At 36.8% G+C, this 24,743-nt stretch overlaps 1 protein-coding gene across 1 annotated transcript in view; it reads right to left on the bottom strand.

Moving 5' to 3' along the window:
* Window positions 1-24,743, bottom strand: part of DOK6 (docking protein 6) — a 225,785-nt gene that overhangs the window by 75,150 nt on the left and 125,892 nt on the right. The window contains exons 4-5 of the mRNA XM_069853029.1: window positions 13,498-13,617; window positions 4,056-4,245 (exon numbers count right to left, since the gene is read on the bottom strand). Of these exons, the coding sequence (XP_069709130.1) occupies window positions 4,056-4,245; window positions 13,498-13,617 (310 nt within the window). The remainder of the gene's footprint in view (window positions 1-4,055; window positions 4,246-13,497; window positions 13,618-24,743) is intronic.

Here is a 24,743-nt window from a genome sequence, read left to right as displayed (position 1 = left end):
ATTTTCTCTATGTGCTTACTTGACTTCAGCTTGACTCTGGATTATTTTTATATTTCTGGCCAGCATTTAATAGATTTGACCAGGAAGCCTTCATACATAGAGAATATTATTTAAGGTAAATGGCAGAATCACAGCAAAGCAAAAGAAATAACATTTCAAAAGGAAAAAAATTCCCTATGTGCTTACTCTTCTTGGTGCCCCACCCCAAGAGATGAAAACATTTCTGAGTTCTTGGGAGTTTCCTCTTATGCTCTTAAAAATGGTGCCTCAGACAGCTTGTTTTGCTAAAAGGAAAGCTTGGACAACTGCCTTTTGCATTTTCCAGAAAATGAATTTTAAACATCGCTTATGGCTTATGTTATGGATTGTTTCGTTTACAACATCAGCAAAATGAACCATGTAACTCTGGCAGGAGTCTGAAAACAATGTCTTCATACCTGATCTGGGCCATGAGGTATTTCATCTGTACCTGTTTTATTACTTTTCTGTCATGTTTCTTAAGATTGCATGTAATTAATTAATGCAGTGTAAATTTACAGTACCTTGATATGGGCTCAAGAAGCACAGTTCCCATTGCAGAGTCTTAAAACCACAGGCAGTCAGGGACTAATTCCCACACAGGTGATGAAGCATTTCCAAAAGTTTGAAGAGAATTTTAAATGCACTCATGCAGACTAACGACATTCTTAGTCACAGTACCTCCAACACATCCAATATTCAAAATATCCTGTTGAGTCATTCACAATTCAACATTAAAACTCCCCAAGACAGTCTGAAGCTGGTCAGGAGGAAATCCTGGTTCTTGGAAAAGCAAATGCTAGGCTCTGAATTACTGTGGGCTACATTCCCCATGTTAGATGCACAGGATTAGTCAGTACAAAGCTAGTAGAGCCTAACCGAGCTGAGTTACTCTTTTCTTATTAGTGGATAGATCGCATGGGAATAGCCCTAATTAGGTACTTCAAATAATAAGAATCCCTCCACCCAGCACTCAAATAAGCCACACAAAAATGTGCTTCCCCCAAATCTCAGCAGAGTTTGGATAGGGAAGAATACAAATTAAGTAGATCACTCTGCAAGGAATACTTACTTTCATTGGTTCACCAAATAATGAAAAATAAGGATGTGTCTAACTTCATACCTAGTGTAAAGATACATATTTACAAACTCCAATTCAGTGCAAAACTAAACACAAAAAGCTGACAGTTAAAAAGAGTCTGTGTTCATTCCTCCCAAATTTTAGACAGTCTCCCAGCTGTGTAGTAATTACATTTAATTAGATAATTTTGTAGCTGATGGACACCTGAAAAAAAAGGAATTCTTTTTTTATCCTGAAAATCGAACAGTTTAGGCTTTTACATCTGAGTTTGTATTCCATTTAAATGCAAAGGAACATATTTTTAAAAGATAAAAACTTACCCTTTTTTTTAAAAAAACCCCTTTTTTTAAAAAATACTTATCTTTTGTCTGAAAGCTTAATTTTGATCCATTTATTTATCATAGTATCTCTTTATAAATGCACTCATTTATTCTCAAAGGAGAGATTTATTTTCTGAAACAAAGTAGTACCAAATAGGATGGATAATAAATATATAAAATTGAGCTCTAAATGTTCATGCAAATCACACACACATATACTGCACAGCTACTAAAACTCAGTAAAAAATAAGAACCTATTTAAAAATATTTCCTTTAAACCTATTGTCTACATTTAATATTTAAGCCTTAGGGAAAAATTAAAGCAACAACAATTTTATTGTGTAACATACTCGTAAAACATGGATGAGCGCTTCCCCTCTGATAAGACAGCATGCATCAGGAATTTACCATATTAAGGTACTAGTAGATCAAGGGACAAATAAAATCTTGTTCAGAAAGATGAGAAAGACGCTGATTAAAAAATAAAAATAAAACCCCTAACAAATCAACAACAGATTTTAAAATGAGCATTAGTGGTGCCCTATATAGTCTTCAGATGTTACTGAAGATACTGGCTTTTCTCTGGTCCTATTTTTCACCTCTACTTTTTCCTGACAGTCTAAATCTAGTTCTTATGCATTTCCAAATCAGACAGATAAAGCACTCCCGAGCAAGCAAGAGGGAGGAATCTGATCAAAGACAATAAAGCATGACAGACGATATATATATAAAAATAAATCACAGAAATACAATACACTTTTCATCACGTTACATGGCCTGTGGAGTGTAGGGGAAAATGATATTCAAATATCAGCGTGGAGTTAAAATACTGTAAGAGGCCTGAAAAAGCAGAGAAAAAACTCACATTTTACTTGAATATATATGATCACTACACATATTACTGATCTGCCATAGATAAAAACAGGCTGGTACAGAAGGCAATTATCAGGTAAAAAAAATTAATTTCACTATGATAAAGAATGACTTTTGTCATAATTAAAGCACTGTGGTGAATGACACACCTACATTGTAAGATGTGTACTAGAAATCAACTTCAAGTGATTAATCTGAATTAGTTTTAGCAGCCTTATTTTAGTAAACAACGATTCTCATTTCCAAAGATAGCTTCCTCCAGAATCAATTAAAAGAAGCGTGTCTACTCACAGACTGATAAACTACTCTGAAAAAGCAGACATTAGTAAGTCTTCAATCATTGACTTTTTATGTAAAAATAACCTTTTAGCCTTAAATAAAATGTGTAGTTGCAAATGCAAGTTTAGCCAGAGTGGGATATTCCCAAAGAACGGGTTAAAGAAGAATCCTAGGGGTTTTGTTTCTTTGTTTGTTTTTCTTAAGAATAACATGGCAGGTTTCAGGCATTATTTCAGCATTTTATTTGCTTTCTGGTATTGTGTAGGTATGCTGCTTGAACTAATTTCACACGAGACAGACTGAAGCCTAGGGGAAGGAACAATTTAGCAAATCATTCTTGCTAAAACTGTATATTTCAATCAGCCCCACAGCTCAGTCATTGAAATTAAGTTGAAACATGGGTCAGCCATTGCTGACTTTTAGTAAAACAATATCAAATTAAAAAAAAGTAATCATGTCTTCATGATTTTTAATGGTGAAGTCATCACAGAAACATAGCAGAGCTTTAAAATGCTCTGGTGACATCAGTCTGGATACACAAGGTTATGAGTTAGGTTGTAACTCATCTATAAGAAATTGTAGAGGAATTATGGCCATTACCTTCTTTTTGTTCGTGATCACTAACTGTAATTTTGTAAATATTTGTTAATGATAGTGATTATGTAACTACACATCAAAATGTATGTAAAGCTTTTAAATAAGGCACTGTGGCTAACCCAGAGCGTAAACACATCTGCAATTTCACAGATTGCTTCAGAAAATTCAGGCTCAGCATAAAGGAGAATGACAGACACAGAAAACTCTAGAACCATAAAATATAAGATGAAACAGCATCAAAGACAGAGATATATGCAGAAATATTTCTGCACAGAAACACAGAAAAGGCAGTGGACCTAATGGCAAGATCTGAAATACATTAAAAAGATATGAAAGGGAAGCAAAATAGAGCTCCATGGACATTTAAAACTGATGTGACGATGGAAATGGCAATTCTATCCAAAAAAAGAGCTAGCCTTTTTATGGATTCACAATGTTCTCTGTACTCCTGCTTGTAATTATACACTAGGGTGGCAATCAGTCATCAGGAACATCCAAAAAGAGTAATATCTGCCATAACAGGAGTTATTCCATTCATACTGTGTGATGAGCTTTTATTCAGATTCAGAATTAATTTCTTCTACATCAAAAGTTCTCAAATTATATTACCCTACTGTTTAAGCACAGTGAGACTCATAAACATTAAGAATGACAATTCAGCAACAGTTAAATAAAAGCCAGATGAATTTTAAAAATAAGCTATACTAATGTTTATTTCAAACACTGGGTTGAATATATTGAAAAGTAACGTTCAACAAATGGAAGACTATGCAGAGACTGTGTATTCTGTCTTTCTTTATAATGACAGGCTAATTTAACTTATTGGACACCTCTCAAAAATCAAAATAAAATTTTTTTTCATCTTGCTGCTTCTCCTTAGCTCTTACCTTCCAGACTCAAATGTGAACCATGTTGAATCCCGTCCATATCTCCTCAAAGAACTCAGAGGCCACATGACAAGCTTGACCTTGGCGTTGTGGATGTCCCAGAGATAGATGTTTTCATGCGTGATCTGCATTGTACATTCCCCATAGATATCTAGATTTGGTGTAGGCATAAGATATACATTGAATCGTTCTGGAAAAAAAAAATACAGAATAAGGTATTGCCAGTTAAAGCAAGATTTTTACACTGGGAAAAAAAGCTAATAAAGTCCTTAGTTACTGATGGTTCAGAAATGAAGGCCAAATTCCTAGCCTTGAATAGAAGTGAGGATCCACTGATGTCAAAGAAGCCTTGCTAGTGTACATGAGAGGAGTAAGAGGAAAATCTTCTTCATTTCATTTTCATTATAAATAATGCAGCAGACTGAAACGTTTTTCACAGATGATTTGCATAGTTTGACATACCTCACCATCAACTTAACTGAAGTCCCTTATTCTCATATTAAGGTTCATAACTCTGTAAATCAAAACTCATAATGATTTGAACTCTGATAGAGGCTTCTCTCTCAAAAAGCAGAACTATAGATATCTTGGTGAAACTTTTATGTACAACCATTTCCCCTCAGAAAACTGTCTTTGAAATTGCAAACCTAGGTTTACTTATGGAAGCTTGCTAATAATTACATTCTTTGTGTTCAGTTTCTATGTATTTGCCAAACTCATTATCATTCATCAAATTAATAATGTTTTTAACCACCTATTTCTTCAAAAATCTGATTTAACACAATATATTATTATGGTCATGACATCAATTGCTATCAGCTGCACTTCCACTGCATGGTGCAGTCACTGCAGTAAGAGGTCAAGGACATTAACAATTTTCTGAAGTGCCTGAATTGCATGGGATTTAATCAGCAACACAAAAAAAAATCTTAAACAAAAAATGGTAAAACCCAAGGTGATATAAAACACCACTAACTCATGTGGAAGGAAGTAAACCAGAGTACTAGCAAGAGAATTTTAACTAAAAATGCAATTTTCATTGAAGAATAACTAGTGTTTCTATGAGTTGCTTCTACAAAGAACAAAAACTCAGTTGGAAGTGCCAGCCTATATTTAAACTCTAAAAACACTGAAAATTTAGGGCTTAATAACATAATATGTGACAGCGCAGCTGACTCACAACTTCCTCTCACAATTTCCTTTCATTTTTGAAATAGGACAGAAATGCAAAATGTCAAAGCTACTGTACACAGAATCATAGAAAATATTGGAAAAGACTCACAGGATCTTCGATTCCAACCATTCCTATCAACCACTAAACCATGTCCCTCAGCACCTTGTCCACCCGTCCTTTAAGCACCTCCAGGGATGCTGACTCCACCACCTCCCTGGGCAGCCTGTTCCAGTGCCCAATGAACCTTTATGTGATAATTCTTTTTTCTGAAGTCCAGCCTAAACCTCCCCTGGTGGAGCTTGAGGCCACTCCCTCTTGTCCTGTTCCCTTCTTCCAAAGTTCATAGACATTCCTCTTCTTTTTGATGTCCCGAAAGATCTCCCTGCTCAGCCAAGCTGTTTTATTCCCCGCCGGCTCCTTCTCCAGAACATGAGGACGGCTTGCTCCTGAGCTGCTAGGATTTCTTTTTCGAAGAGCTCCCAGCCCTTGTGGACTCCCTTGCCCTTAAGGACTGTCTCCCATGGGACTCTGTCAACCAGCCTTCTGAAGAGTTCAAAGTTGAAAGATGTTGACGATAAAGGTAAGAATGATTTAAAGCATGAGAATAAGCAATGCTCATTCAACAAACAGTCCTGGGAAAATGTACTTTAAAGGGACACCTAATAGGAAAATTGTCTCCAGTTACTTAATGAATGAAGGACAGTTTGATGTGGAACATTTTTAACCCACCAATTGCACTGAATTTTCTCATGATGTCCTCTGAAGAATTAGGAGGGAATTTAACGGGATCATAAGAGGAACAAAGTGAGAAAAATGTATCATAACTGTCAGAATCAGATGTAGCTTCCCATCACATTTGCCATTCACAGGCATCATGTCTCTATTTTTCAAACATTTGATGTATATAAACTTTTCTGACAAATCAATGAAAATATTGCAAATAAGTGAGTTAATATAAAATGCGTTAGAAGTGTGTGTGTGTCAATAAAGCAGCAAAAGTTGGCCGAGGAACTAATGGAAGCAGGGAACTGCTGGCTGAGCAGTAAGAATTGCTGCCCTGCATAGCTATAAGTAAACTTGCCATCTACGATATTTCAGTCAATTTAATTTTGTTCTATTAATGACTCCCCAACTGGTTCACTCAGGCTCATATCCATTCAGCCAGACTCTAGATCTCATTAATCACACTGATGCGTGTTAGCCCTAAAGTTTTAACAACTGAGATCCCAAGGGTGAAAGTTCTAATGTTTTGTAAGTCTTCTGACACACAGTACAAATAGATTAGCAGGTGCTGTTGAGACCACTACAAACAATTTCCCCTAAGAGAGCATCAGGCACTGGCCTAACCTAGCCCCTACTGAAGTAAATGGAAAGACTTATATGGTAGTATGGGTCAATAACTGCTTTGCATTGCCATGCTGTTACTTACTGTTACTTATCTCCTCTATTTGGAACAGTGATACAGATGACTGACTTATCAGTCATTATGCTAAGCCTGCCCTTTACATTACATGAAATCACACAATATGTCCATGGTGGAATAGGTGTGTTGTATGAGAACGGAGATGTTTCCCTTTCCCTGTCTTCACTGACCTAGCTGTTCAGACAGCAGAGAAAATGGAAATCTGTAATTGTTTTCTGAAGTAAACATTAAACTGTTGTGTTGATAGCACAGAATATTCCAACTTGTTTTAGAAGTTGCTAGGATACTCATGAAATGCTCAACTTCTCTGATGTGTTTGAGGGTGTTGTTGCATGAAGGGTATTCAGGACATATGGTATCCTCAAACTGTCAGGAAACATTTGCTGACTTCACATGGGAGGTCAGTGTCTAAGGCGAGGTGTCACAGATTAAAGAAAGTATGTCTGATTAAACTGAACATCAGCTGCAGGGCAAAACGTAGCACACTTGGAACTTAATCAAACTGATAACAAAAGTATGTGTTGGAGAAGAACGAGGGTGGATATATTTGCTTTTGAAACAAACACTAATAGTTTTGAGTAGGGGAAGACAGAGGACATGGAAAGTTGGGGATACTATTAAATGGTTTTAGGGATTAAAATGCAGGTCGAGTTTTTCCATTTCATAAAATATTTGAATAAGTATCTCAGTAATGGTAATACAACCATTCGGTTTTCAGAGGTAGATTTTGCCCTTGAGCTCAACCAGGCAAGAACAAACATTCATTGTATAGATTTGGGAATCCCAGTTGAATTCTGCCCTCAGCAATTCTGAATCACACTGAATATGATATTAGCTTCTCTGTGGGTCAGACATCTTCTGCATGAGTGGGATGAGATAATAACAGTTCATTGGGTAGTAAGCTTAAGTAAGTAGAAGTTAATAAAGGATCCAGAAAATAGCGTGTTTGGAAAAAACCCAAAGAAGTAGATGCTATCCTGTTGAACAAGACAAGACTGAAACAAAGCAGATGCAATTCCTCAGCATTCAGCATCACTATGCTCCTCCATCCTCTAAAACTGGTGAGAGCAAAGTTCGGAGAGCAGAGGAGTCAGGATGAGAAAAAAAATGCTGATATATTGCTACATTTATTATTCCACTCTTTTCAATGTAACTGCTCTTTCCGATCTCCTTGAATAAGCAGAGCAATGCTTCATCATACACTATGTGTGTACAAAGGTGTTTGGCATTTGGGCTTTGGCAAGAATACGACATTTAATGGTGTTTTCCAAAGCACAAGAGTCTTTGTTAAAATGAGCATATTGACTGAGACAGAACTTGGCAGCAACTCTGAAATGTGCTTAGCCTTTCAGCTCAAAGTCCAGCTGTACTGGGGAAGCAAAATGACTATAATGCCGAGTGATCCTGGATCTGCCGTTTTATAGCTGGATTCCTTTGCCTAAATCATTCCAGTTGGAAAACTGACCAGATGACATCTCTCTACGATTTTATGACACTATGATTCTATGATACTGCTTTCTTAACCAAGATCACCTTGAATATTCTAATTTCTTTTTCACTGTTAACATAGTCAGTCATGGTATACTGTCCCTTTGGATGACTTCTTTCTAACTACTTCTTTTTATAAAAAAACCCCAAAACAGTGACACATTGGAAATGGTGATATTGTGCAAAAAAAATCATGAGCAAATTCTAGATATGATGACAGCCAAACAGGTAAAATTATTTTTAAAAAGGGGTTGGTTTGGTTGTTTTTCATGTTTTCGTATGTATTACAAATGCTTCCAAATGCATTGAGAGCTGGAAAGGATGTTTCCACTTCTTCCAAATGAAGACAGCACTCTACATTCATGATTTCATTCCCTAGCAACACCATGAGAAACCTAAGGAATATGAAATGTGTGTGTTAAATATCATAGGATTTGGCTTAGAAGACCAGTTGTCAATGGTGTTATCAGATCCAGCTGTGTCCACATTTTCTTTCCTGGAGTTATAACTGTGAACTACTATTTATCTTATCATCGCCTATACAGCTCCACTGCCATTATAAAATTTGTGATCTGAATAAGATCATGTAGCCTTTACGGCTTTTGATTTAATACTCTATTTTCATTCTTTATCAAATAATCTAAATGGACATTCATAAACAGTAAGAGGCTGAAAAGAAATTTAAACAGAAACAGTTGCGGCTATAGGGCTAAGGAACACCAACAAATCACTTAGAGTTACAGGACAGAGAAGGTAAAATGGTTGGAAAGTAACAGAAGCTTAATTTCAAACCTCATTTTTATTGGAATCTGTGCATCATTGCAAACTAAGCAGACATTAGTTGCAAGCCTTAAACATAAAAAGAAAACCACGTAAGGGTCATTTTCCACTGCAGAGTGTACATAGCAAGACTTGCAGTAATACTTCTTGAGGGTAATAAGAAAGATAAAATCCATTGAGAAGCTTTCTGTTACTGATGTGCTTTGCACAAGAACTGCTTAGATGTTTTCTCTGTTCTTCCTTCAATATACATTAGCTAGAGATCTTTGCTATAAGGAGTGCAGATCTATAGTTTGGCTTTATTAGCTGTCACTAGTGCAGAACTTTTTGGTCCTGGAGTAACAAGCAACAGTGCAACTACAATAAAATAGATGTCCCTAGCACTTACTGAACAACTCAGAAGTATGAAAGAATGGCTTTTTCAGATCACTGCAGTACTGTAAATTTTTATCCTCATGTGACTGAAATACCTTGCAAATATATGGCCTTTTGGCCATGACATTTGCACACCCAACAGCAATTTTGCCAGCCTTTGGAACAAACTGTTTTGCAAACTATGTATTTCTTTCATGTCACAGAAAATCAGGTGTATTCCCTTCTGAAACTGAAAGTTCATCTCAGAAGAACGGCAAGGGCAAAAGCGGGAAGACAAACAGGCTCAGATGTAAGAAAAAGAAAAATCATGTTAGGCAAATCACAAAAAAACCAAGCATTTTCCTTGCCAATTATTTTCTGAAATGTGAGTCCTTGGATATTAAAAATATAAGTAGCACATAGCAATGAGTTTTCATGGTCCCAGGGTACATACAACAGCAATTAAGAAAATTATTACAATATGTTGTAAACTGAAGGCATCAGCTATAGGACTTTACAAACTGAAACAGAAACCTACTCAACAGAATACTTACTGTTTTTTCAAGAGATAATCAATATACTTGATCCCTCAGTGTTTATGCTTACAAGTCCATGACTTATACCATGCAAATAGCCACTAAGGAATGGAACGGGCAAGTAATTTGACAGATGAAGAACACTGTGTATTAAAAATAATAATGCTACGCAAATGTAAAGCAGCTCATGAAACAAATTATTAGGCTACTTTTTATGATTGAGGAAGTATCATTAAGAAAATGTCATCATTTCACAAAATATTTAGGGCAAAGTAATCATTTGAAAAAAGACAGGGGAATGAGACGCAATTAATGGTTAATATACTTGTCCTTTAGGGATTAATGGCATTAACACCCTGTCATATCATAGAGATGCCAACAGTGTAACACTATTATTCAATTGCTTTTAGCCCTTAGGATGTACAAAATATACCTAAAACTGCAAAATCACTGGCACTGTAGTCGTTATGACAATGTAATCTGTGGTCTTGCGCAGATACTAAGAGATATCTTACGTTCAGAGACCTGAAAGAATGCCTTGTATGGTTCAGCTACAGAACCCACATGAAACCAGATGCTGAGGCTTTACGGTTCTATTACAGGTTTTACAAACTCTATTATCACATCTCCTTTTCAAGTAAATACTAATACATCTAGTAAAGGAAGAGGAATTTGATGAAGTTGACATACTTGCATATGTTTTGAAATAATGACATTTAAATGTGCTATAACAGTGTACAGGTTTTATTTAACTCAACAATAATAAAATGACCCTGAGAGCTACATGGCTGTTACTTCCACAATGAGCAAGATTTTAGAAATTTCAAACATATAGCCACTTTTCATGAATTTCGAATTTGTAAATTAACTTTGGCCTTTCAGTTTCGGGTCAGCAAAAGCTCATCAGACTTCACAAAAGGTTTTTAGGAATCTTTTGAACTACAGTTTATGACAGCGTGCCCAGGAGGCCAACTGCACTGGGCTGCATCAAAAGAAGCATAACTAGCAATTCAAGGGAGGTGATTCTGCTCCTCTACTCTGCTCTTGTGAGATCCCATTTGGAGTACTGTATCCAGTTCTGAAGTCCCCAATATAAGAAGGATATGGAAATGCTGGAACGGCTCCAAAGGAGAGCTATGAAGATGATCACAGGGCTGGAGCATCTGCGCTATGAGGACAGGCTGAGAGAGCTGGGGCTGTTCAGCCTGGGAAAGGGAAGACTCCAGGGAGACCCTGTAACAACCTTCCAGTACCTAAAGGGGGCCTGCAAGAAAGCTGGAGAGGGACTTTTTACAAGGATATGTAGTGGCAGGATGAGGGGGAATGGGTATAAATTGGAGAGAAGGTTTAGACTAGACATTAAGAAGAAATTCTTCACAATGAGGGCGGTGAGGCCCTGGCACAGGTTGCCCAGGGAAGCTGTGGATGCCCCATCCCCAGAAGCGTTCAGGGCCACGTTGGATGGACCTTGAGCAGCCTGATCTAGCGGGAGGTGTCCCTGCCTACAGACGGGGGCTTGGAACCACATGGCCTTTAAGGTCCCTTCCAACCCAAATCATTCTATGATCCTATAATTCTAAGAGCTAAAATATGGAGAAAATGTGCAAGAAAATAAATTTTAATTTTGATTTTTTTAATCAGAGCTCAACAAATAATTCCACTCCTTAATTAGTCAACTTTTCCATAAAACTATTATGTGAGGAGTCACGCTGGCAAGTTTTCAAAATAAGGTAACCAGTATAAACTAAAGTCATGGTTCCACTCAACTGGTTTTATTGAAGGAATCTGCTAAAGAACAGAGTGCAAATGCAGGCTCTTACACCACAGCTAAATGAACAAAATTTCACACCAGTAGTAAAAATCTGTGTACTCTCCCCTCCTTCTAGGTTCATTAAGAGACCCTCCAAATCAGAATTTGCCTTGCTTCTGAACAAGGCAACAAGGAGACAGAGTTGAATTTCAAACATACTTATTCAAATGCAGAGTTGAGCATCAAGGGGTTGAGGGAAGAAAGCAAATAGGTATCAGAATTATTTGTCTGAGATACTGTAACTAATTATTTAGCAGAACACGACTGTTAAATATTGGTTTATACGTATTCAGCCACTTTGTTTAAAAGATTATGGCTAATGATACCCCACATGCATTCTTATTCATGTGTTTTGTACAAAAAATACGTGCTTTGCCCCTTTGTTTCCTATGATTTATTTAATGAGAACAATAAAGATACTAATTATGTTCATATATGCTGACTGGTAGCACTACAATTAATTTCTAGACTAAAACAATTGAAACAAGACTAGTTCACACAAAAGAACTAATCTATATCTTTTCACACAAAAGAACTAATCTGTATCTTCTGGGGGTAATGTGTCTATGACTGGAATTCTTTCAGGAACAAGATGAAATGCAATATATGCCATCTGTGTTTGAAAGCTACCGGACAGTACATGAATTCACTGAAGAAAGAGCTTGAGGAATTTCAAGATATTTTTCTGCTCACATCACAGGCTTTTGACAAGATTTATTTCCCTTCACATTTGTGAAGAAACTCCACCTGTTCACATAGTTCTCTCTTCAATAGTATGCATATGAGGTTTAAACCTATAGCCTATAAGCATAAAGGAAATAGGATGCTTTGAGTGGAGTCTGGTCATTATCTCCTTCCTACAACATTTGTAGTTCTCCCTTCTATAGTTAGTAAGTAGTTTGAGTTTTACAAATCAAATCTGGTGCCTTACAGCAGGCAAACTACTTCACGAATTTTTGAACTTCTGTTAAATTGCATTTGAACAATGTCTGATTTTTGAAGAAAATTTCTTAAAGATTTCAGTATACCTCATGTTAGCAGGTTCAGAGGTATCTGGACTCTCCTACAAAATTAATACAATACAATTGATATAGTGCTATTCATTCTATAATTTAATTATGCAATTTTGTTTATAATGATAGTTGGCTTGACATTTTATGACGATTGAGGTAGTTTGTTTTATTACTTTGTTTAAAGCTATTGGATTTTACAAAAACATCAAGGCAGTAATAATCAGTGAGTGCTATAATTTAGGGAGGAATAAATGAGCACATTTTTGTTGCCCTCATGTTCATTAACAGAAATTAAATGGCAAGATAATCACAGTATTTCTTTTGTTATTGCATATTCTATCCACCAGCATCCTTCCTGTTCATGTCTAATGTAAAGTTCTGTTCCAAACAGCGTTTCGATGAGATTTACAAGCTCAGGCTTAGTGCTGACTAGAATCTGTCATTGCCCTTTTTACCTGTATTTGACAACATTTAGATGACCTTGATTTCATTATTCAAGACAGGTTTTGCAGTTCAAGATGGTGTTATGTTCATCGCTGTCTTTTACAGGGTGTGGCACAACAGCTGCTGCTTTATTCCTCTGTATAGAAGCCATTTATTCCATAACCAGAAACGTTCATCATTTCCCATGACAGGAAAATGTAAACTCAATGAAGTCACTCTACGTGTGCAATTTGGCATGGAATTTAATCATCTTTATTTGTAGGGAAAACAGGATTAAATCTCAAAAACGCATCCAAATGTTTAGTTATTAATTACTTGCTTCTAGCTAACAGTAAAAATCCTCACAACAACAAACACAAGATAAGATAACATGGAACATCACCTAAGAACTTACCTAGGAGCATTTACAAAGTTACTTACCATTTTGTTCTCTCTGGACTCCAGCAGCAAGCAAATCTGGCTCCCCAAGACTTATATCATTGAGCCTGGTTCCTAGACACTCCATGCAAAGATGCTTGCACCATTCCTCTGCCTCTAGTTCTGGAAAAAACAGGAAAAAAAATTGTTAATGTTAACATTTTACTCAAAGAAGAGGTGAAAGAAAACCAATGTGTTCTTACTGGTCAGTTTTATGGCAATATTGATGAGGTCTCACAAGAGAGGAACAGAGGGACAGAATCACCTCCCTCAACCTGCTGGCCACACTGCTTTTGATGCAGCCTAGGATACGGTTGTCCCTCTGGGCTGCAAGTGCACTTTGCCAGCTCATCTCGAGCTTCTCACCAACCAGCACCCCAAGTCCTCTGCAGGGCAGCTCTCAATCACATCATCCCCCATCCTGTACTGAAATCAGGGATTGCCCCAACCCAGGTGTAGGACCTTGCACTTGGCCTTGTTGAACCTCATGAGGTTCTCACAGCCCCACTTCTCCAGCCTGTCCAGGTCCCTCTGGGTGACAGCCCATCCTTCCACTGTGGCAACTACACCACTCAGCTTGGTGTCATCTGCAAACTTGCTGAGGGTGCACTCAATCTTGTTGTCAATATCATTGGTGAAGATATTAAACAGCACCAGTCCCAGTATGGACCTCTGAGGGACACCACTTGTCACGGATCTCCATCTGGACTTTGAGCCATTGACCGCTACTCTTTGAATGCGACTATCCAACCAGTTTCTTATCCACCGTACCATCCACCCATCAAATCCATATCTCTCCAATTTAGGGAGAAGGATGTTGTGGGGGACCGTGTCAAAGGCTTTACAGAAGTCCAGATAGAACACGTCTGTCAGTTTACCCATGTCCACTGCTGCAGTTACCCCATTATGGAAAATCACTAAGTTGGTCATACAGGATTTGCCCCTGGAGAAGCCGTGCTGGCTGCCATTAATCATCCTTTATCACAGTTGTTCCCTTTGAACCCAATAAAGGCTGAATATTCTCCCTGGTCCTCCTTTTACTATTGACATATTTATAGAAAGATCTTTTATCATCTTTCACAGAATTGGCCAGTCTGAGCTCTAGCTAGGCTTCAGCCCTCCAAAGATGATCAGATGATCTCATCATCTTTAGGACTGAGTGACTCCAGTAATCCAGAAATGTCTCTTAAATTGTTACAGTTTTTTTTCATTCCTATTTTTGGGAACATCTGGACAATACTTCTGTGACAATCTCTCCAATGTAGCAATGAAATCTGGGGACACAAAAAAGTATTGCATGCAAGCCCTGAAGCATCTAGTGATGATGACTCATTGTAATTAGTGAAAATTTATATCCAAGCAAAATCTTTCCATGCCTAATTGGTACAGTTCCCACATCCTCTCCTCATTAGGCATCGCTCTCAAATGACAGAAATATTTGCTGGACAAGAAAGAGAGAGAGGCACACAATTCCAGATCTCCAAGAACCTTGGGACATCCTCCTTTGTTCAGAGCCCTGAATAATTCATGAATAAATTGTCCTGAGTTATTCTGGCTATCAGCTGACCAAGTTACCAGGCAGACAGCTCAAATGACAGAGCCCATTTCAGAATTTCTGAGAGCGAAACGTGGTTGTCATCAGAAGGACACAGAAAATTTTGAGGGGCTTCTTCAGACTACAGTAAGCAAAGGGGTTTCCCTTAACCCTTCCTGATTTTTTGCAGACTTTGTCTCTGGACACAGATACCCAAAGTTGGTCTCCTCGTAACATCCTCAGCTTCTGGTAATAAGAGACAGAACTTTCTGCCCGTTTACCCAGATGACATTTAACTTCGTATGCAAGAAGAATAGACCAAGGTTACAGTGTACTGTTCCGTAACTTCTACAGATACAGCCTCCCTGACAGAGGTAAGGAGAGAACAGGTATATCTCTGGAAAGCAATACAAACCTAGGGCTTTTAAAAGGAGTAAGATTAATTTGTTTAAAAGCCTACCTCCAAAATTCATATTCTGATCATGCATGAAGAAATTTCCCTCCTGTTTTCTCTTCCTTTCCTCCACCCTTTGCCATTTCCTTGGATATTCATGCAGTCTGTTGAACTAGAACTATACCTTATAAATCACACCCTCCTATGGAAAAGGCTTCATGCCAGGGATATGATAAAAGTGGAACACAAGACATGTTGTCACGTTCTGGGAGCATGCAGAGGGGATGTGGAGAGCGATGCCCCGGCACATGGGTAAGTCATGACTTCCCAGGGAGGATTTCCACTGAGTTGCCCAACATCTGCTTCTAGCTACAGATAAACTCTGGTCAATCAGTGCAGAAAGGCTGGTAGCACAAAGGTGACAGTGCAAATTCAGTCCAGTGCTCGCATATTTCCTTCCCTTCCCTCTCACAATTTCTCTTCTGCCTAAACCTTATCGCAGAACAATATATATGCTGTCAGAAAGCATAACTCTATATAAAGCCCATAATTTTTCCTGGAGTTTGGTAAGGATATAACATTTAATGTATTTTACAAAATCTGCTTTTTATTCCATTCTTTCATTCTGTCTGCACCCAGACTGGAAATGCAGACTGAGATGATGGTAAACAAACACTAAACTAACCTTTCTAATTGTACAAACATCTAAGTGGAGAGGATAACACATTGGCTTTTCCACAAATTCAGCCTAACATCAATGTATATTCAAAACAGGATTCATGAAAAAGCAACAAATTCTACTTACATGTATTCTCACACTACATCTTCAGCAGATTTTTGGAGAAACAAAGAAATAAAAAGCATTGTTCTAGGAAGCTGTTTCTTGTGAGCATCTTTGTTTTCATCTCCTCAACCCACCTACCTTTTCTGTTACTGCAACACCTAGATCTTGATAGTTTGGATCCAGAAACTGCCTTTCAATGTGTTTGACTCTGGCAGTTTAATTTAAGCTGCTGCTTCTTCACTGCCACGCATTGATGATTAGACCTAGACCATTCTCCAACTGCCACACGGAAGACACTTATCTTACTGTGAGCATTATAAGACCATGGCTATATTTTGCAAAGTGTAGGCTATAACATGCCTTGTATTGCCGTATAAATCAAAATTTGTGTCTTACAAAACCGATCAACTTAATACTACGGATGATATAGTTTCAATGCAGAACTGAAATATCTACACACAAAACTCTGAGGATTTGTGTCTGCTGTCAGAAGCATCAACATTATCTACAAATGTGTTTGGAACATCAAGGGTACGAGGGTAATGTGTGAGTTAAGTTTTACCTGATGCACCCTGATAGCTACTGCTTTCTTGCAAGGCATTGCCTTCAACCTTCTCCTCGACAGACGTGAAATCTTTAGAAGCAGGTGAATCACCTTTCAAAGCCAAAGCCATATTTATCCTTTCATCATGTCCATCTACAAAGCAATTCACCATTCTTTTGTAAAAGGGCTACAGAATACTTGTGTTTCTGGTTAACAAATTATATGTTATTTATTATTATAAAAATTATTTATTATAATTTATAGTACATAAACGCATCAGTCACAGTAGCACAGTATCTTTAAGTGTGACAGCTACCAGGTCACAAAACAGAGATATTATTGTTACTTCTTTATTTTAATTATATGCATATATTGAAACAGATGAAATATTACAGTGGAACCAACTTATAAAACCCTGCCAGCAAAATTCTTCTCTTTAATGTACGTAGATTAGATTTATTGGTGGTAAATGCTGAGTTTTTAGTCATATCTGGTACTTGTCATTGAAAAATTTAGTTTCCTTTTAAGATAACTGAATTATTGGACTGAATTAATAAATTATAAAGCACACTTTCACAGATATAAATAAAATAGAAATACTCGCATTTTCATCTTTACTGTTATTAGATTATTAAATGCTGCTAGACAAATGTAATGCGGTAAGATAAAAAGCAAAAAGATAGGGTACCTTAATTAGCAACTGTTCATTGCATAAGAAATATTACCGGGAACAAATCTGTAAACGTGCTACCTGAAAATACACACCTTGTTATTTGCAATATTTTCTAGCGATTTAACTGAGCTCCTAGGTCATGCCTGAGGTTATTCGTAATTCCTACTTCAGCTTCCAGGTGATTAAACTGGTGCCATACCTACTGCAGCCACTGAAGTTGTGTGTTGCAAATAGGTAATACCACAGGATGATAAATGGGTATGTTAATATAATAGAGATGAAGAAAAAATATTAGCAAATGGTGTTAGAAATGCAAATTTGTACCAGTGAAAGAGGTCGTCTTCTCCTTACAGTTTGAAACAGTTCATGATCCACAACATATTATACAGGAACGAGTGGGTCGGGTAGAGAAACAGGTATGGGGATATATTTCACTTCACTGTCCTTAGACATCCTCTAGATCTCCAAAGCTAGAGTTGGGATTGTTTTTAGACTCCTAACTTGGGAAGCAGCTTGTGTGTGGACTAAAACAATTACTTTCTGAATCCTGAGATCTTCACATTTTTTCATGTTTACCACCTCTGCTCACATTGCACAACCCTACAGGAGTCTGACATCTACCAGCACCATGTGTTGCCAGTAGAGTCAAATGCCACTAGTCTGAGATAAAGCCCCAAAGTGATGACCACTCCTGCTCAGGTCAGCTGTTGTCTCCTAGAGTAACACCGTCTCTTGCTCTGCAAGACTGTGCCCTCCATCCCAGCAGATCCCTTCAATCACTAGCAGCAGTAAATTAGTGCATTCATATTAAAATACCTCAATTTATATGCAACTTCCAAAGTTGAAAAACAAAGATGAGGAAGTTTCTTTCTTCCTCCTCTTATGCAGCCCACATAACGGGATGTGACCAAAGATTTAAGTTGGAAATAAAATGTATGCAGTATTAGAGGTGGATAACAAACTTTGTCCTTGGGCAAGTCCAAAACTTCATTCACTTTTTGAGCTTTCCCTAATGTTAAACTGTATAAACCTAAAAAGTTAGTTCCCTCTTTCTGAAATTTTGTGTATTTTCTGCACAAATTGCTTGACTCTTCCTCCCTTTAAACTATTTCTATAAGAGGTCGAAACCCAACTGAATATTCGCACTCTGAATAAACTGAATAATTTTTTCTGTTTGGATTAGTAGGACTTAAACCTGATACTCTCTACCAAGAAAGTAAGATGATGCAGAAAAGCCACATGTACCAATTTATCTCTTCTAAAAATCACCAAGCCTTAATTAGAAGTTAATAGGAAAAATATCACAGAAATCCCACAGGACCGGTGTGCAATTATACTGTGCCACATACAATATATGCAGCAACTTAATTTTTTTTTTTTTTTTTACTAGCAAATAACACTATCGTCTTCAGGCATATAATTTCTTATAAAAATCAATAATACCTTAAAAAAAACTTTATTCTTCATTAGGATAAATAACATCTATTGATGACTCAAACACCTTTTTAAAAAAATAATAATTATTTAAAATATGTTATCAAACAGTGTCTCCATTAATTAGGGTACTTTTAATAGAGCACATCACACACTCAGACATATATACAAATGCAAACCAATGTGGCTATTTCTTGTTGTTGCTTGGAGGAACATGTGGATAGTTCCTACTTTGTGTAATACAATGTGCTGCTGATTAAAACTGTCTCTGTACAAATTAAGCAATTTTGTATTAAATGATAGGAAGTAATGAAGGGGACATAAGTTTTATTTAGTGTAAAATAACAGAAAATTAGGCTGTCTGCAGACTAAAAATTGCTTTCAATTAGATAGTAACAGATAGAGTGCTGCAGCTCTCAAAGCTATATGGGGATTAAAATTATTTTGCATTGACCAATTATATTTGAAGTTATTTTGGGATATTGCATTCATAAATAATTTTTTTGCTATTGTTTCAACTTATATTACTTCTAAGGAAACTTCTTTGTATTTCTCTTGGACTGTGATTTTTATAACTTTTACCTGGAGTAGAGTGTCCTGTTATTACATAACTGCAAATCACTGTACCACAAAAGCAATGGGAAAGTCATGAAAGAAAATCACATATACTGTTAAATTTCATTAATTTACTGAAAATGCTCTGTATTTAGGCTGTGACAAAACCTTTTAAAGGAAATCTGAAAACATACTTTGGAAAAAAGAGAGACTCAGTTCCTCAGAAGTTTTTTGTCATCACTTTTCTCTTTTAATACCATAAGACCATTAACTTTTAACTATTTCCCACTATTAAAATGTATTTATATGTTTGAGTGTGCCATGAATTTAATGACACACTCACCTTTGTCTGTGCCCTTTGAACATTATAGATTTTTTTCCTTACTGAAATACTGAATAATGTTTCAATTAAGCTAAACCAATAATCACAAAATACGACCACATATTATTCTGTAACTTTAACTGTTGGTATATATAACAGTGGCTAGAAAGCTGCCTGGAGGAGAGGGACCTGGGCGTGTTGGTTGACAGCCGACTGACCATGAGCCAGCAGTGGCCCAGGTGGCCAAGAAGGCCAATGGCATCTTGGCTTGGATCAGAAACGGTGTGACCAGCAGGGCCAAGGAGGTTCTTCTCCCTCTGGACTCGGCACTGGTGAGACCGCTCCTCGAATCCTGTGTTCAGTTCTGGGCCCCTCACCACAAGAAGGATGTTGAGGCTCTGGAGCGAGTCCAGAGAAGAGCAACAAAGCTGGTGAGGGGGCTGGAGAACAGGCCTTATGAGGAACGGCTGAGAGAGCTGGGGGTGTTCAGCCTGGAGAAGAGGAGGCTGAGGAGAGACCTCATTGCTCTCTGCAACTACCTGAAAGGAGGTTGTGGAGAGAAGGGAGCTGGGCTCTTCTCCCAGGTGACAGGGGACAGGACGAGAGGGAATGGCCTCAAGCTCCACCAGGGGAGGTTCAGACTGGATATCATGTAAAAATTTTTCACAGAAAGGGTCATTGGTCCCTGGCAGAGGCTGCCCAGGGAGGGGGTTGATTCACCTTCCCTGGAGGGGTTTAAAAGATGGGCAGACAAGGTGCTCGGGACATGGCTTAGTGGTAGACAGGGATGGTTGGACTCAATGATCCAAGAGGTCTTCTCCAACGTGGTGATTCTATGAATCTAATAAACTTTAACTGAGGGAAGATATACAAAAAGAAACTTTAATTTCCCCATCACTTACTATTTTAATCTTGTGTTGGCATATGCACAGCATACTTAATTATAACAATTACCAGAAATATTTATTAATGATACTAAAATTAAAATTGGTATTTCTGACAAAAATAATCCACACTTATATGGACATGCTGCAAGGTACATCTCAAAGGTGGTTGTGATAATTTTAATTTAGCACCTACCTGTGTGTGCAAATAGCCAGCTGTATCCCTGTAGTTAATGAGTTATATGAAAACTGACATTTTCCTGACAATTTCCCCTTCCCTTCTACAAGTCTGATCAAAAATATCTGCTTAAATATCCAGCATTCAGCTACTAGGCTGTCTACTATCCTGCTAACTGAATGCTTTTGAAGGCAATTTATTTAAAAGGATTTATCATATTGATGTTACTGCCCATTAAACTAATTCCCTAAAACAGACTTTAGTTGCACATATCTACTCTTATCTGCATTACCCTTTTCCAGTGTAAAACTACAATGAAAGAGTATCCTTCACTCAAACTCTAAAAGTGTGCTGCAACACTAACAGTCCCTAACCAAAGATAAAGCAGTAGAAAACAGTTTCCTATCTGAAATGCTGCTTGAGAATGTAGTTTTCATACAGAAACAGAATTTATTTGACTTGCGTAAGAAAGGGAGAATGTATGGGAAAACGGAGAGAAATAGTTGATCTACAAGAAAATTACTTCCCCTGCTCAATACTAGTGCTAATGTAACTACAGGACATTTGTTTTCTTTTTTCCTTTAGGGAAATGGCTAATTTCCGCTATTAAAACAAAAAAATAATAACACTGTACTCGGTGATTAGTCCAACAGGAAGGAATGATACCATTAGGGGAAGAAAATGCTATTTAGTGGAGAAATTGGTCCTTAAGGGTAGATTTATAGGTATCTTTACAGACTGTATTCTATTTCACACTCAGGACTAGTGACTCTCATTATACCATAAACGTTCCTCAAGCATTAGTGTGTCCAACAGATCAACAGTGAGCTGACAGAGCACGACTATTCAAACGTATCCTTAAGAAACTTTTACTCTCAATTCTAACTTTCAAGTGCGATGTAATAATTATGAAAACCTGCCTGAACACAGAAGAAACATTTTGTCTGAAACTAATGGGCCAGTTACAAGAATCTGGCAAGGGAATTTGACAGTTCCCCAGGATTGTCAATCCATACGTGTTTCAGTGGTTATTAACATTAAATGACAATGGCATGAAAGTAAAATAACCTCAGGCAGCTCGTCTGTAGTGGGAATAACACAAACACCATCAGTCAAGTGTCCAGAAAGGGTCTGTCACCAGTAACATAACACACAGAGGATTCTATCACATCAGTTTATGCAGCTATTCCATGACTGACAGCAATAGCACTTTTCTGGTTTAAAACCCTGTAGTATTTCAGATTTAGGCTCTTCCCACAATATTTTTATTTCTCTTGGCAAAGCTATAGGGCCTTTTCTTAAATGCAGAGGAAATTTAATACCTTCTGTGTAAATCTGAAGTATGCGTCTCTCTCACTGTCAAGTGTTTAGTTACGGTCTAGCAAGAGGATGCATACTCAAACAAATTAGAGCAAATCCTAAGGTCCGTTTCACTTCAAGATGTTAAATATTCAGCATTATCTTTGAACTATTGACAATCTTCCTGATTGAAGATCAAAAATACTGTTAGATAAGATAAATAATTCTGAAAGTATTATCAGCCTATACAAAATGAAGGTGATTTTTAGCTAGAGATGAGTCTTTATGTCTTCTGCTTTATTATTGGTGGATTTTAAAGGGATGGATCAAAATCAATGGATTAAAATCTTGGTGGATTTTAATTTTTCTAGAGCACAAAGAAAAAACCCAACTCTTAAAAGTTGCATAGCCTAGAATTAGTATCTAAGGTAATAACGAGAAATACCTTTTTCAGATTTCATATCTACAGAGTTTAAAGCCAAGAGGATACGTTTTTCTTATGAATTCTTCACATTTCTTACTCTCGTTTTACACTTTTCTTGTGTTCTCAGCATTAAATGGGTCCCTACATTTGATGCACCTAAATGCTATTTAAATTTAAAAAGGGATTTCTTTTATGAAAGCAGACATTCTTTGAATGTCTATTGAAATAGATGCTTTCTAATCTCCTGTAAATATCAATCTCCTAAAATAAAATTGTATCTATGTTATGCTACTTTAGATTCATGTTATTGGTATTCAGCACTGATAACTCCACCAACATGACCTCGAATAAGAGACACATATGGGTGCCTAAGAAGTGGCAGTCTGCTTAAAGCTGAAACTCAGAATCCCAACTTTCATTAAGTTAATAGATTTTTTCTCTTTGTTTCTCATTTCAGTGGAACACTTCTAAGATTCAACACATCAAAATTGTGTCCTTTGCTGAACCAGGAAAACAGCAAATAGGTCCAACCTCAATTAAGTGTCATTTTCCTCCAAGAAAATCAGAATAAGTCTTGATGAATGCAATCTTACAGAAAACACAAAGACTAAATAATTTGAAACTTCAAGAACTCTAATGAATAATGGCTTCAGGTCACGTTAACTGGAGACTCACTGATGAAAGATGTTTATTTCCAATCTTTCATCCTTATTTAAGGGTAAATAAGTCATCTTAAAATTATAAAGAATATTTATATATAATATTTTGAACCATATAAAGTGAGAACTGGGTTAGGATTTACGTTTGTAAATCAGTGGTGCTGATCACAGTGAAAAGGAGTATCTGAAGGTGAAGCTGTAATTTATGCACACTGGTGATTAATTGCTCACGTACAGCTTACTTGTGAACTGATTTATAAACACACAAAGTACTTGAAGGCAGGACATAACTCTTCCTTTATGGAAGAGTTAGCTTCATATACTGGCAAAGACCAGCCTCCTGTGTTCCTTATTTGGCAAAAATCCTCTATGAGATCTCTCATGACTGAAGCTAAATTCAAATCCAGGTTCTCCCTGGCTGAAATCTTCTAATGGTGAGAACAAGCTGAAAAAATGGTGATAAACAGAAATGACTTATTAACAGTAGATATAAAAAAATTGATCACTGTCACTTAAAAAGGAGTCATCTAGTACCACCAATGCACTTAACAAATGGACGAAAGTACAATATATATAACGCTATATGTTTTTGTTATTTTATGCATTAATGCTTTTAAACGAGCAAATGGCTGAATTAAATGTTACTCTTCCTTCTGCTTGGAAACTGTGTCCAGTTTCTAAGCTCTGCCACCTTACCAAAAGCAAAAAAATAACCTCTTGATTTTATGATATGTGAGGGTAACCAGGGGTTTATTGACTTACTCATAAAAAAATAATTTGACAACAGGTTTCTTTTTTTTTTTTCCCCAGGATCATAGTTTTACAATGAGAGCATGAAAGCAGCCAAATCACAAAAAGTGACTTAAGACATAATCATCTCCTGTTTTTCCTGAGTCAGATAACGCTATGTAGGCATTTATTATTCTTTACATTTTCTTTGAACAGAACATTTAAAATTAATGAATTGGTATCCATGCCCCAAACCAGTAGTATAATAATAGATTGCAGCATGAATGAAAGAAACTTGTTACATAAATGATACTGAAAATTTGGAGGAGTGATTTACTGAGCTACAAAGACAGAAAACTTTCCTGCTTACGTCAAAAAAAATGGTATTTTCGTTTACTCCCTTGATTTGATCCCTCATGAAGCCCAAGAATTATGTTGACAGATTCATATATAATGCCTGTAACTTCAAAAATTAAATTTGAATGGTTTTTACATATACATTACTTAGAGATATAAACTTGAGTTTTTCAAGACATCCATTAAAGATAATTTTTACTTCTTCTGTATTCATCAGCATACATACAAATTTTTTACATGCTGTCATCTATTTGATTCACAATGGAGACTAAAATTATAGCTGTGACAGCTTTACAAAATCAATGATTTAAACCCTCATAACTCATGGGCTACCACTATTTTCTTATTATATCATGCACACAGAGACGAACTGCCTAAAAAGTATTAATATTTTGACATAATCAAAGGTAGAAATATACAAATCTTCTTCCAAATTCTTCCCACTCACCTTTTATAGATTATGTAACCATAGAATTTAA

Source organism: Phaenicophaeus curvirostris, chromosome 3, assembly GCF_032191515.1.
Source record: "Phaenicophaeus curvirostris isolate KB17595 chromosome 3, BPBGC_Pcur_1.0, whole genome shotgun sequence".
Lineage (NCBI taxonomy): Eukaryota > Metazoa > Chordata > Aves > Cuculiformes > Cuculidae > Phaenicophaeus > Phaenicophaeus curvirostris.
This window is presented reverse-complemented; position numbering and strand designations above follow the sequence as displayed.